Source organism: Pelmatolapia mariae, linkage group LG10_11 (genome assembly GCF_036321145.2).
Source record: "Pelmatolapia mariae isolate MD_Pm_ZW linkage group LG10_11, Pm_UMD_F_2, whole genome shotgun sequence".
Lineage (NCBI taxonomy): Eukaryota > Metazoa > Chordata > Actinopteri > Cichliformes > Cichlidae > Pelmatolapia > Pelmatolapia mariae.
The window spans coordinates 48,722,190-48,736,354 of NC_086236.1; the positions used below are offsets into that span (position 1 = coordinate 48,722,190).

Genomic DNA, 14,165 nt, shown 5'->3' on the forward strand with positions numbered 1-14,165 from the left:
GAAGTATATTTACTTGTTGACGTAGTCAATACTTCCATATTATGTTATCCATCAAACCGCTTATCCTTTCCAGAGTCGCGGGGGAATTGAACTCAGGACCTTCTTGCTGTGCAGCAACAGTGCTAACCACCGTGCCACCGTGCTGCCCCTATTATATTATATTATATTATATTATATTATATTATATTATATTATATTATATTATATTATATTATATTATATTATATTATATTATATTATATTATATTATATTATATTATATTATATTATATTATATTATATACAAATTTTACCTGCTGTATATGGATATTCTAAACATCATGTTACTATAGACCTCTGATCTCTTCTTCAAGGTTGAATAAGGTCAGACTTTCATAAAATGTTTCCTATCTCTAAAACTTGCTTTAAAGTCTACTGCTTTTGGACTGACAACATTTAGCAAATGATAATAGTATGTGTGGATTCTTGTTTTCTGGGTTATTTTTACCCATTTCGCATATTCATATTTTCATAATCATGGCTGTCCATCTGAAACATAAAAAGACAACATTAGACGTTTTGTGAGAGACGGTTATAATTGCTTTCAAACAGACCCGAGTCCATCGTGTCATCCTTCTCACCTCACTGTCCCCAGCAGGATTACACCACCCCTTCCTTTAACAAGGAAATGAGAGAAGTTTGCAAACACAGCACAAAAACATTCAAAATCATCCAGCTGCTACTAAATTAGGAGTTGTTGGTATGATTCACTTACCGAACCCAGATAATAATCAGTGTAAGGAAAAGCATCAAAACCACTTTGACTCCAATACCAACAAAGAGGATAACACGATTAACTGTTAAGAAAAGTAGGAGAAAACGACAAATGAACAAGAATGCATACATTTAAAAATAAATGTACATTTTTCTGAGCCACTAGATTGGATTTCTTAACAATTTTATGAAATATCTACTAATAATTTGCATCATTCGAACAATAGGTTATGCCCACTCGCCTGACAGACTCACTCTTTGTTTCTTCCACTTCCAGCAGGACCGCCGTCGAGTTGCTTTCTCCCAGACTGTTCCCGGCCTGGCAGAGATACACTCCACTGTGGGACACCTCCAAAGAGGGAATAGACAGCACCTGGCCCGAGGCCACCTGAAGCCTGGAGCTGGAGCTGTACCAGGTGTAACTATCTGCTTCAGGGTTAGCAGCGCTGTTGCAGGTCAGATTCACATTGCTGCCCACTGACAGGAGGCCAGCCTGACTCACCTCAGCAGACACGTTCAGTGGAGAATCTGCATTAAACAAAGTCATTGTTTGCACTTTGTGTTGTATGAGTAAAAACTCAGCTTGCAAGAATCAATATTATCTTCATCTACTTACACTGAACATCCAGAGCAGCAAAGTGTGATTGCACCAACTCATGCCCCTTGACAGTACATGAATATTTCCCAGTGTCTTCTGCCTGCGCCCACAACAATGTTTTTGTCATTGGATGTCCATCTTTGAACCAGACTGTGCTTCCAAGTTGGCACGATGTTACACATTCAAGAGTCACCTTTTCTCCAGCTCTCACTCTCTCCGGCTGCACTGTGGCTCTCACCTCTGGATGTGGGTTAGATCAATAAACAGAAATATTTTTTTAAAAAGAAGAAGAAGCTGGAAACATTAAGTCTGGAGAGTATCGTTTAATGTAAAATCACTTTACCTGAGACGGTCAGATGCACAGAAGTTTTACTACGCATTCCTATCGTATCTGTGCCAAAGTGGAAGTAGTAATATCCCGTGTCATTAACCTGCAGGTCATGAACTGCCAGGCTACAGTTGTGCCGCTGGTCGCCGAGATATCCATAACGATGGCGATACGACGGAAGGTCTGAAAGCTCAACTCGTTTCCAGACACCATTTTCTAAACGTCCCTTGTACCATCCAGTCGTTCTAACAGTTTCCCCAGCTGTGTAGTTGAATACGCACCTAAAAGTCACAGATGATCCCTTTACAGCACAAAGATCTGGGTTTTCAAATGTCACTGACCAAGCAGCACTCACAGTTCCTGCTGACAAGTGATGAAACACGACAGAACATATTTTGTTAGTTTCTTTTATTATTATGTAGAATTCAAAAACAAGACGTAAAGGGGAAATTGAAGTAAACTGCTGAACACTGTGTTTTTTACTTCTTATAAAAAAAAATGAGGAAGTGAAGTTGTCAAAACAAGGCAACGACAAGGAGGTGAAGATCACTCTGCTGTTCACACTTTTCCGGCCTCCACTAACTGTAGCTTTTTCTTGTAATAATTTTGTTTTTGTTTTTTAGACTGAAACAAATGACCGAACATTGACCTGACAGATACTAAAACAGTTCGTTAATCAGGGGAAATTACATGATTGCCAGCAGTGCGTGTAATGCAAATACTTTCAAATGTGCACGTGAACTGCCACAGTGAAAACTGGGTACGTGTTTCGAGTACAGAGTAGGAAAGTAAGTAGGTTTCTTTAACCCAATAGCCGATATGCATTTCCTCAAAAAAATGTTCATTTTTGAAACCATGGTAACAGCTAAGAAGCTGCAAGAGCAAGTAGAGGTTGGGTGTGTTTCCTTTTTGTGACGTGACTGTCTAATTGCTATCAGATAATATTCTTCTGGCAGCTCTCTACCAAGCTTTTCATATTTGATGGGTTACAATCAGTTCTGATAAAATTTAAGGAGAATAATATCGCTGTTCTCATCCTCATCAATGTTATTTCTTGCTCATTTGTCGCCTTTTAACTTTCAAAGAGGTTGATAATGTTTTCTTAAAATCCCACTGAGTACGTTTTTGTATTTAAGAGTCTGCAGTCACTGAAAATCACACACCCTGAAACAGCATTTAACTCTTCCTCTGCTACACGTTACCAACTGAAAGTCCAAAACATCAAAGTGAAACTTTGAAGAAAAAAAGATGGTTGGGTTGTAAAAATTTGAATCTTGGAAAGTACCTGCTTTCAGAATAATATAATCCCTCTACTCATTGTCTCATCTGTTTATTTATTCCTGTTTGATGCATCATTGCTTCAGCAGGTACAGTCAGCTTAACAACTGTGTTATTTTCTCTCCTCATGTTCCACATTCACTCTTTGGCTCTTACAAAGTAAAAGCAGCCCCATGCAGTGTAGACATAACAGATAATTACTAAGTATACTTAAAAAAAAAAGCCTAGAATTGCAATCAAAAGAAGGTTTATTCCATTCCAAGCTTGTATGTTATCTTGAAACTCAGTTGATAAAGAATCTTCTTACCTGACTTCAGAGTCAGGAGCAGCAGCACTGCAATCATCATCTCCACATCAATACAATGCACAATATTTCCGCACCAGCTTTGAAATCTTGGGGTTACAGCTGATAAAGTAGACCACAGCTAGACATTTCTGCTTTCTGCTCTGTAGAGTCGCATTCAGACCGCCGCATGAACTCGGGATGCAGACAGTGGGAGGGCTCAGCGGTCTCTCACCCATCCTCCGTTATGACTCAACAACAATAATGTGACAATTTAAAGTCAGGCGAAAAAACAACAAAACAGAAGACAGAATGGTTTTATTTTGGCCTTAAACTAATTTCATAATATTGTGAAACCCATTCATAAATAAATTACAGTAAATAATCATTATTTGTAACTTATTATTCACTTTTTTTCAAGATTTTTTTTAAAAGCTGGCAGATGAGGAACTTGTGGTTCACTAGTTCAACTTCCATTTCTGTAATTACTCTCACCATTCAAAGAGAAGCATCACCGATTGAAGGGTGAACGAAGAAGACAGGTTTAAGACATTTGTTTGTGTGTGTGTGTGTGTGTGTGTGTGTGTGTGTGTGTGTGTGTGTGTGTGTGTGTGTGTGTGTGTGTGTGTGTGTGTGTGTGTGCGCGCGCGAACCTGACGTTTGCCCCAGCTATAATCGGTTCAGGCTGGGCCTGCATAACCTGTTTGTTACTTCTTTTCATCAATCTACCTTGCACATAAGGAAGTCTTCCACATTCCTAAAAGTGCCCTGTTGTCCTGGACTTCTGAAGCGAGCGGATGGAGAGAGGCAGAAAGAAGTGAAGCAGCGAAGGGTAAGCAGTGTGTGGACAGTGACACTGTTATGGACAGTGGGCGCAGATGTTCGTCACGGCAGCCGGTCTCCAGTGTCTCTGCGTCCTAGGACAACATCTGTGCAATAAATAGGATTTTCTTTTTAAAGAGGTGCCGTCAAACAATCTTCAAATAAGGAAGCTTTCTGTAGAGCTGGTTGGGAAATTCCAGTTCATTTTGTGGTCAGTGTAAGTAATTTCATTTGAAATTCATATGTTTTCTAAAATGAAAAAAAAAAAGTCATTTGCTCAGGTCACATAGAGCAGCATATTAGATTGTGTGTATGTTTAATTTATAGTATTTATAAAACTATGTTGTTGTCAACACTCTCAATTTGCTATATCTAATTCTAGACCAATGTTCATCTACAGCTGCACTACACCCATGAAAAGAATCGTTGCATAAATAACTGGTTATCTACACACTCCCACACACGGGCACCCACATAACCTGGTTTTGTATTCACTGAACTTCTTTTATGTTTTATGAAGTTTTTGTTGTTTGCAGATTACTAACTGGAACTAGAGTGAAGAAAAGATGGACGGAGAAATGAGGAGCAGAAGGGCACTTTATCTGATGTGCTTGTTTCTGACTGTGCTCCAGATCAGCACACTTTCCTCAGGTAAACCAACCACATCCATGACTTCCAAAATATACTTTGCAGTCACTGAGACATTCCTCTTTCACGCTTCCTCATTCCATTGTTGCAAATCTTTCCATCCAATTAGGCTAGATATACATTCGGGAGAAGAGGTGTGACTCTGTGGTTGGATATTTGTTTTGTATTTATTTTGTGAAATAACTTTGATGTTATTTACTTTCTATAACAATTTTTTTACTCTTTAGTTTTACCAAATATAAATTACTGATATATTTGGGTTAGCAGTGCATTTGTTAAATTGCAACTTTTTACTTTTTACCTGATCATTTTTCTTCCTTCTCTCTGTCTCTCACACACACATGCATTGATCACCCAATCACTGCTCCAGCTCAAAAAACAACTTTGAGTACTGCTAGCACCACCACCAAAGCTCCAAGCACTGATGCTCTCAAGTACAGCACACAACCATCTAACATCTCAGTGGGTGTGGGAGAGCCTGCAGTGTTTCACTGTGGCGTGCCCAAAGCGCATCCGAACCTCACGTTTACCTTGTATGGGAGTAATCACAACTACAGCCTCACCTGCCCCGGTGGCCATGTGGAAGACATCCCCCAGGTGAGGGAGGGGAGGGGGGAGTGACCATGTGACTGTTGTTTTCTGACTTGTTCTTTTTTTCTATGAGGAAACAGCTGCTATTAGATTACATGTTACAGGGAGTCTTTCTGAAGAAGGAGAAACAGGATGTGCACACCAAGGAACAAATATGACAAAGCTTTTCTAGGAAACCAAAGTAGAACCAAGTCATATTTACAATAAAGTTACAGCAGCCCTCAAAGAGAACTGTGCAGTGGATTTATATATTCTAAGCGTGTCTGCATATTCATTTTTTTCATTGTAAGGACATTCAATCATGAGTTTAACATGTTTGCACAATGGTGCATTTTAAACTCATCCCCATCAAATGACCCAGGATCATTTTATATTATTATCGTCTTACGTTTGTTAAGATTGTGTTGACATTGTAAATTGACCACCATCAATCACCCTACGAAAACGCCTTCTTTTGAAGCATTTTTGAATCCCTTATTCAGTCTCCTTTCTCTCCTCTGTCCCCGTCCTCAGGCTCTCTATGGAAGCTGTGAAATGAAGAATGGAGAGTCGCTGGCTATGTGGACCCTCCTGGGAACTGCCTTGCCCCACAACGGCACAAGAGTAGTTTGTCAGCAGCTGAGCAACCCGAGAGCACTCTCTGCCGTCCTGCATGTTTATGGTGAAGTATTGAAATGCAGTAAGACTAAGTGCATTGCCTAACGTTGCATGTCTTCAGTTTAATTCAGTCCAGTAGTCTCTTGGGTTCATGTCCAAGTCGCTTTATTTGTACCTTTCAGTAGTTGCAGTTTAATCTGATGGACAGATGGTTGCCCCTCTTTGAGCGTTTCCCGCTGGAGGTTTCTTACCATTAAAAGGTGGTTATTTCTCCCCACCATCTCCTAGTTCTTTCTCAGAGGGGATCATCTGACTTTTGGGTTTTCTCTCTTAATTGTAGGACCTCAACATTACACACTAAGACCTGTCAATTCTCTGTGGGGGACACTAAGTCTGAGACCATTGTGTCCAACAAAATGTTTGCAGTCTATTGAATCCTGCTGTACTGTCAAGAGGACACCCTGGGCTTTCTAGTGACTTTCCACAGACAATGGGCATTGCAGCTTTTACATTTTATGGCAACAAGTTTAAGTGATCATTTTTTTGCAGATAAACCACTAAAACTCAAATTATTTCTTCAATATGAGATTCTTAACTTCAACTTGGCAGCATTTCATTAATGTACAGTCATTTTAACTCTTTAGCTTTTTATTCAGTGGTTTTTTGTTTTTGTTTTTTTGTCAGTGTTCATTTTCAATCTCTCCAGGAAGTAGAGGACTGAGTGAGGCAGAAAAGAGGAGGGCCACACATAGAGAGCATATAGTTTTACCTACCTCAAAGCAGGACGCACCTTGTGACAAACTGAAAGTGTAATAAGCAATGCGTCTTTTCAGCCTTTTCAGTTAAATTCACACACACACACACACACACACACACTCACACACACACACACACACACACACACACACACACACACAGAGAGAGAGAGAGTACATAATCAGGTACAAGTCTAATTTCTAAATTATTTACTTTGATTAGTGTTGATTTATGTAAATATTATATTTGCAATTCATTCAGGTTTCTACCATACTAAAACTAGGTTGAAACTATTTTTAACATGAAACATGAAAACAGACAGCGTTGCCCGCCGAGACTAGGGCTGCTCTGGTTACATCATCCAGATCATCCATATATGGGCATCGAAATTTTTGAACATTTCTAAGCACACAAACTACAGGGAGGTGCTCATCTCTGAGGAATGCCTTAAAACTGAAAGCCTTCTTCATCATATCTGTTCATGGCATGACTTGAATACATAGGATCCAGATATACTAGTTATAATCTTAGATATAGTGATCTTTTTCTCCTCTGATAAGGAGAAAAAGAATGATACCCTCTGAAAGGTGAGACCTCTCTTAAACACGATGCAACAAGGCTGGCTCAATCTGCAGAGACCACGTAAAGCCTGTGTAGTTGAGACAGCATGTAAAGTTTCCTTTACATGCCAGTGTCCTGTTTTGCACTCATGTTGTTTTTATTTTTACTTTATGCCTAGATACTGGTGCAACCAATGTCCTTCTCATTGGCTGTATTCTTGGGGGATTCTTTGGAGTCCTGTTAGTAGCAGCTTTGTTATACACCTTCCTGGTCAAATCTGAGTCCTTCCAGGAATGTTTCGGTGAGTAATGAATAAATTTATTAGCACAAGAAATGACTGAGAAGAATAAATAGACTGACAATTAATATACAATGTGTCTGTGCTTTTAGGTGGGGAAGAAACCGAAGATGATATGACCACTATTGTATCAACGGAACAAAAGAAGAAATCAAGTCAGGATGTGACAGACTGAAAATAGATACACAAACTGTTTCTATTTTGTTACCAGGCTAACTAAAGTGAGAGCTGGACTGAGCCAAGGTCTGGAGATAATACTGTTGCAAATGTTTAAAATCAATACTTTAGTCCTTTGTTCTGTTGGTTAAAAAGAGGAAGAGAAGCTGAAAGTGCTCATAGATATGAAGAGACAATCTGTTCCTACACTTTGATCTATTCAATTTAGATGCTTTGAATAATTTCTTCTCACGCTTTAAATTATTTGTGACCACAAACCAAATAAATCTTGCTTACTTACTTAAAATTAGTGTATGTATGTGTGTAGAGAAAAGGAAAATCAGGCAGACAAAGAACAATGAGCTCATTTACATCTAAATAAGTCGTTCTCTTAGCTTAGCACTGGTATTTTGTAAAATTTTATAGCTGTTTTATTTTGGAAATATTATAATTCCACATATATGCAGTGCAACGTCACAAAAATCACTTGTACCAATTCTGATTACTTATTGAATGGATGATGTGATTTTTTTTCATAAGTGAGGCTAATTATCAAAGACTATAGAAAAAAAAATCATTACAATCACATGATCATTAAAATCTAATTATAATAAACATACAGGCCACTTAAACTTGAAATTGTGATTACAAGTAATTTCGTATCACTTGCTGATTTTGAATCTGTAAACATGTTTTCATCTCAGCCGCAGGAAAAACGAAAGAAATGACGGTGCATTGTAGCCAGTCGGTGCCATGTTTTACTACATGGCACTGACATTTTTCTCTCTCTGCTCCATTATGACAGTATGTTTTACACTTTTATGCCTGCTTTTGAAGGCTTTCAGCCTGACAGTGAGCTGCTCACTAATGGAGGAACTACATATGCTTTTAACAGTAGGTTAGATACCTGCACTTTCAGTTTGTCCACTTGAGGGAAGCACTTACTCTGAGGAAAAGCTGATCATCAAAGAATGACTGTGAATAAAAACTCTTAGTCTACATCATTTGTATATGCTAATAAATTAAAAGTACACTGAAGATGTTGATGTACTGGAGTTTATTGAATGAAGTGAGCATCTATATTTATATGTTGCTTTTTCCATAAAGACAGCACAGAGCAGGGTTGCTATATGTTTTTACAGCTCAGGGTGTATCACTCTATATGCTTTGTATGTATGTGGTTATTTGCCGTCTATGCATTCTACTTTGCCGTTTAATTTTTTCATATATTAAATATATTTGTATGTTTCTTTACATATATCTTGCTGTCCCCCAGCTGCTCACACTTTTCATGAGACACACTGATGTTAAAAATAAAAGTTGAGTACACTTTAATCCAGCCCTTACTGATTTTTTTTTCTCCGTATTGTGCTGTTTGATTCGCTATGTGGGTCACTATGTAATCTTGGGTCATTAGTTATTAGAGGAGCAGGTTAGGTGCTCTAACTCCTAATCAATATATCAAAAAATCATTCTATGACCATGTTTTTTGTAGAATCCAGGCCCTTTCGTTGTGTTTAATGAGATATCTGGATGTCTATGTCTATGACATTTGTTGTAGATTTAGGCTTGATTTTTTTCTGTAGTCTGTAGGAAGTTTACCAACAGATTTTTTTCCTTCTATAATGTTGTGCTGGCCAGACCTTCTTGTATTCACTTTAGAACAAGACACCCGGATGAACTGTCCCTGCAACTACGAGTCAGTAATGCGATTAGACATCACAATATCCGGCGCAACATGTGCTCCCATTTCTTTAGTTGAATCTATGAAAAATTCCACATTTTTATACAACAAATACAAATTGTTGTATAAAATCTGATTTTTCTACCTATAACTGCACATCACTTGCATTTGCAGTCTTGGTTCTAGTTAAAGTGAACTTCGTTGACTGCCACTACATTTTAAATCAATCCTGCTTCAACAATGCAGATGGTTTTAGAGTATTAGACTGTACTGTCTTCTCTTCTCTGTTTATATTCAAAATTAAGAAAGGCAGTCCACAGCTGATCCGCATTATGAATTATGAAGCTTTATGATGATAATTGATGGATTTTCCCTTCACATGTTTGGCTCATTATCCTGAGTCAGTTAAATATTTCAGAACGGCCGACCATACCAAAGGCACCGTTTTATTTTAACAGATCCAGTTTGAAAGTCCTTTGCTCTTTTGCCTTCTGCTGATATCTTCATTTATCATTTCATTAATATCTTCTTCTGCACTTCAGTCATTTGGACCAATAACTAAGACTCGTGAAAGAGACAGAGGTCAGTAGCCTGTCACATTGAATAAGATTCAAATTCAGACATTTACCTAACCTTTATTTGCAAACTAAGCACAGAGACCGGCTGGATTTGAATGCAGAAAATCTCTTTAGGGCTTTAAAACACAGAACAACAGAGCCTTTTACTCCAGCACACATGGCTGCATTTGGGTCCACTTTGTGTGTTTACTTAAAATTTGTTTTTTTACGATTCCCATTTTCTTTCACGAGGAGCAAAAGAGATCAGGCCACTTTTACTGTCATGGTTTTTCTTGTAGAAAGAAAGGTCTGATCCTTTGTTAGACACACCTACATTTTATGAAAACTTTAGGGAAAGATTAATGTGGAGGCAGAAAAGAAAGAAAATAAAAATCCCTCTCACATCCACAAATAAGTCCAATGTAGAATCTCACTCACTCAGCAGTCTTTCCAGGTCCATCTCTTGTCATCCCCAGCGTGTCTTATCTTTTTTAGATGGAGTGTATTTGTCAGGTTGAGTGGGCAGTCTATTTATTATCTATTTATTTATTGCCTGCTAAAAGAGAATATGACAGAAAATGTTTCTGAGAGTCTCAGAAACACCATGAGTGATCAAAAAAGAAAAGGTTCTGGTCTAAACAGTGTTTTAGTGACCTCATACATGAGGGTACATATCTCAGCCAAAAAAGGCTTGATTTTGTGGGATAGTCCACAACTCCGGAGCAGATTAGCAGAGGTGACACATTTCGATATATATTATACTGCAACTCGGAGTAGATTAGATTAGATGAAACTTTATTAATCCCTCGGGTGGATTCCTCCAGGAAATTCAGTAGAAGTTTTGAGCTGTAGCTCAGAAGCTTGATGGTATAAAAACCTGGAGATGCTGGGGATTGAACCCAGGACCTCATACATGCAAAGCATGCGCTCTACCACTGAGCTACATCCCCTGATAACATAATGATGCCTGGGAATGAACTTTAACTGAATGAGACAATGGCAAGCGTTCTTGTATGTTTTCAAGGCAGTTCTCCCAAATGTTGTCTGGAATACACTCTCCAAAGTAATTTTCCCGCTTAGCAGAAGAGGAGGCGCCTGAAGACAAAAGAGCGTCAGGTGGGATTTTAACATATTTTTCTACACGCTACTTTCTATTATAGTCTCAAAATTAATTTATACCTGACGTTACCTGCAGGTAGCAGGGAAAAACTGTTACTTTGCAATCCCTATTTCCTTTGTAACTGCTTGAAAGAAGCAAAGACCCCATTCATGCAAATATCATCAATATGCCAATCTACTGAAAAGCACTACAACCAGATTTGGTGGGGGTTTTAGCAGTGGGTAATGCTAGGGATACAGGGTTACGATTGAACTAAGATTAACTCTGTTTCAAGCTCCATACGAGACTGAATATGATCGAGCTGTTGTTAAAACCTCACTTATTAGTAGTAGTGGGAGTTAACTGGATTGCACACTCCGAGAATGGGAAGCAGTCTTCCAGTTTTCTTTTTAGCCAGTCACTCCTACCAATTTATGTTTTAAAAGATGTTTTCTGCTAATTCTATGGGCCTTATGCCCCCCAACAATAATGGAGCTATTAAAGAGTCCAACTGGTTTTTTTTTAAGTAATTTATTAAGAAAGAAATTAGACATTCTCAAACAGATGCAATTAGTTTCCCAATTAGAGAGAAAGGAAGAGTTTTCCCAAATTCCAACTGACGTCATAGTCTTTCTATTTAACAGGAACATTTATCTGAATAAGAGATAATTTGCTGACTTTGTTTCCTAAATAAGCACATTTGAATATTGTGATTTTGAATGCAGCCCCAAAAGGTTTCCACTAACTGTTGTTATGCCATTTCGCCAAATTCCATATTACCAAATTACACAATGTATGTCTCTCACTTGTTTTCAACAAATCTAAAAAACATGTAGTGTCACAGTAGAGTAGGAGAGCATCTTTAAGAACAAAGTCAAAGGTGACAACAGGAGAGTACAACAACAGGGCCATTTGAATTGTATTTGAAAGTGTGCAGAGTTCCTATTGGTCAGCTGGATGTTGAGGTGTGTGTAGGTGGCACTGATCATGTAGCTGGTTGCTATAAAAGCAGAGTGATTGCTGTTCAGCAGCCACGGACCACATCATAAACTGACTGACAGCAAATACAATCTCTGAAAACTGATCTGTGTGGCTTGTTGTCCAAACAGGAACAGATATGAGGAAAAGCAACTTTGAACTGGCACTATACCTCGTACTAATGGCCGCCTGTGGCTTAAAAGGAAACATTAAACACTCCAGATTTTTTATTTATGGGGAAAAGAACTGGACACAAGCAAGACTATACTGCCAGACACATCATGTTGACTTGGCTACTTGGGACATGATAAATATGAATGTTATGATACCATTTTTGGTCCAAATAAATATCCCAAACGCTTGGATTGGTCTACTCAGAGATCCTGAAGATGACTCAGTCTGGAAGTCTATAAATCTAAGGTGAGTGTCTTTTTTGAAATGACCTTTATGTGAATGTCCATGTCTGTTTATGTAAATATGACAAAACTGAATTGCTAAATTTGAGATGATTGTTGTGTTGATTTCAGAACAGGTGAAGGTGTCTCAGGTGATGACCTCTCACGTACCAGCAAATGGGCCTCTGCACAGCAGGACTACTGTGCAGTTGTAGGAGATGACCTCATGTGGTACAGTGCACAATGTTCAAGTATCAATAATGTCTACTGTTCCCGAGGTGATGTAATCCAGTATCACAGTGTTATGCTCAGCTGGTATGACGCTGTAAAGTACTGTATGGAAAACTATGGTTACCTAGCCACTGTCACCCAGGTAAACTCAGGTGATGTTGACAAACGGGGCTGGATTGGACTGTATCGAGTGGGGGGTAAGACCTGGAACTGGACGGGTAGTTTAGCATCTAGCTACAGAAACTGGGCACCAGGACAGCCACTCACTGCAGACTGTGGCTCTTTGGATGCTTCTCCTGGAGGCTGGGTAGGCTATGCATGCTCTGAAGAGTTTTCCTCTATATGCTATCATGACAACCTGGTGGTGGTGAATGAGAACAAGACATGGGAGGACGCCTTGATTCACTGCAGAGAGATGAAAACATCATGTGCTGGCTGTACGTACGACCTCCTGAGCCTGACCGATGTCTCTCAGTACAACTATGTCAGAGACAGGATCTACAGAGCAACCACTGATGAGGTTGGAGTTTATTATTTTTGAATTATAGATGTTCTTTTAAATGCATCACTTGTTCATAGATTCTGCATTAAACACCAGAGGAGTTCACGTTCAAGGGGCTTTACTCTTTCTACTAGTTCAGTGCTTTAACCCTCTCAGGCTCAAATTAAGTTTTGTGTTGCTAATGCACAACCAAGTCCTGCAGTGGTACTTCTGAGTAAAAAAAACTCATAAAATATGTATGTGGGGTAATCAGGTTGTTAGTGTTTAACTGTTGCAAATTTGCAACGCCTGCCTGGAGAGGGTTAAGGCATAAATTCCAGGCTGTGCTGTGGAGATGCTCTTTCTTGTCCAATGTGTTTAAAATCTATACTGTACAAAACAACTGCATGTAAAAAAAAAAAGGGGGGGAGGGGTAAATTTAAAAAAGGAACAATATTCATTTCAGGAAAGGCTTCACTAAAGCCTCGGTAATGAGTATTTGTGTCCGGCTTAATTTGCAAATACAAATCTCTTTTCTCTACCAACACTTCCACAGCCAGGACTGACTCTCCCAGTTTTGTCCTGTGTTTCTCAGGCTTGGATTGGCTTGCGCTTCCTGGGAGGAAAATGGTTTTGGTTAGATGGAGACAAACCAGGTCCCAAAGATATGCTGCCGGACTGTCCGTCCAACTGGGAACACTGTGGGACTTTGTCCAAATTTGACACAAACAGCACGTGGATGATCAGGGACTGCACAGACAGAAGAAACTTTGTCTGCATTGAAGTGACCCCATAGTGAATGAAACTGGCAGCTTAACATCAAATTCGATAGTAATGCTTGTTCTATCTGTACGTTAGAGTTATGCACTAATCAAATCTATGCTAAGTGTGATGCTAATATTATTTATTAATCCTTTCATTGTAACACACATTATACCATATACATATGTTATGATCTCTGAAAACAACGGTGTACTCTGAGGTTGTAGATACTTTGAAACAAGAAGTGCAGATCAGGCAAGATCAGTTGCATCATTAACATGAAATCATTACATGGCTTTAAGCTACAGA

General features: G+C 38.8%; 1 protein-coding gene, 1 long non-coding RNA gene and 1 other non-coding gene across 4 annotated transcripts; 1 reads left to right on the forward strand and 2 right to left on the reverse strand.

The window, feature by feature from the left end:
- Window positions 1-389: 389 nt before the first annotated feature.
- On the reverse strand, window positions 390-3,389 carry LOC134637731 (B-cell receptor CD22-like). 2 transcript variants are annotated; one of them, XM_063488238.1, is made up of 7 exons: window positions 3,265-3,389; window positions 1,695-2,039; window positions 1,370-1,591; window positions 1,009-1,281; window positions 755-836; window positions 621-654; window positions 390-528 (listed from the first exon to the last, which is right to left on the reverse strand). In XM_063488238.1, exons 1-7 carry the CDS (start codon window positions 3,302-3,304, stop codon window positions 484-486), a joined length of 1,041 nt encoding a protein of 346 aa, XP_063344308.1. In that variant the 5' UTR covers window positions 3,305-3,389; the 3' UTR covers window positions 390-483. The 2 variants fall into 2 exon arrangements, with proteins under 2 accessions (XP_063344308.1, XP_063344307.1); XM_063488237.1 differs by having other exon boundaries at window positions 1,695-2,042.
- Window positions 3,390-5,854: 2,465 nt separating this feature from the next.
- LOC135933631 (uncharacterized) lies at window positions 5,855-7,734 on the forward strand. Its single transcript, XR_010573860.1, has 3 exons — window positions 5,855-5,962; window positions 7,394-7,516; window positions 7,606-7,734. It is a non-coding gene; the product is annotated as an uncharacterized LOC135933631 (long non-coding RNA).
- Window positions 7,735-10,788: 3,054 nt separating this feature from the next.
- On the reverse strand, window positions 10,789-10,860 carry trnaa-ugc (transfer RNA alanine (anticodon UGC)). The gene has a single exon. It is a non-coding gene; the product is annotated as a tRNA-Ala (tRNA).
- Window positions 10,861-14,165: the final 3,305 nt, after the last annotated feature.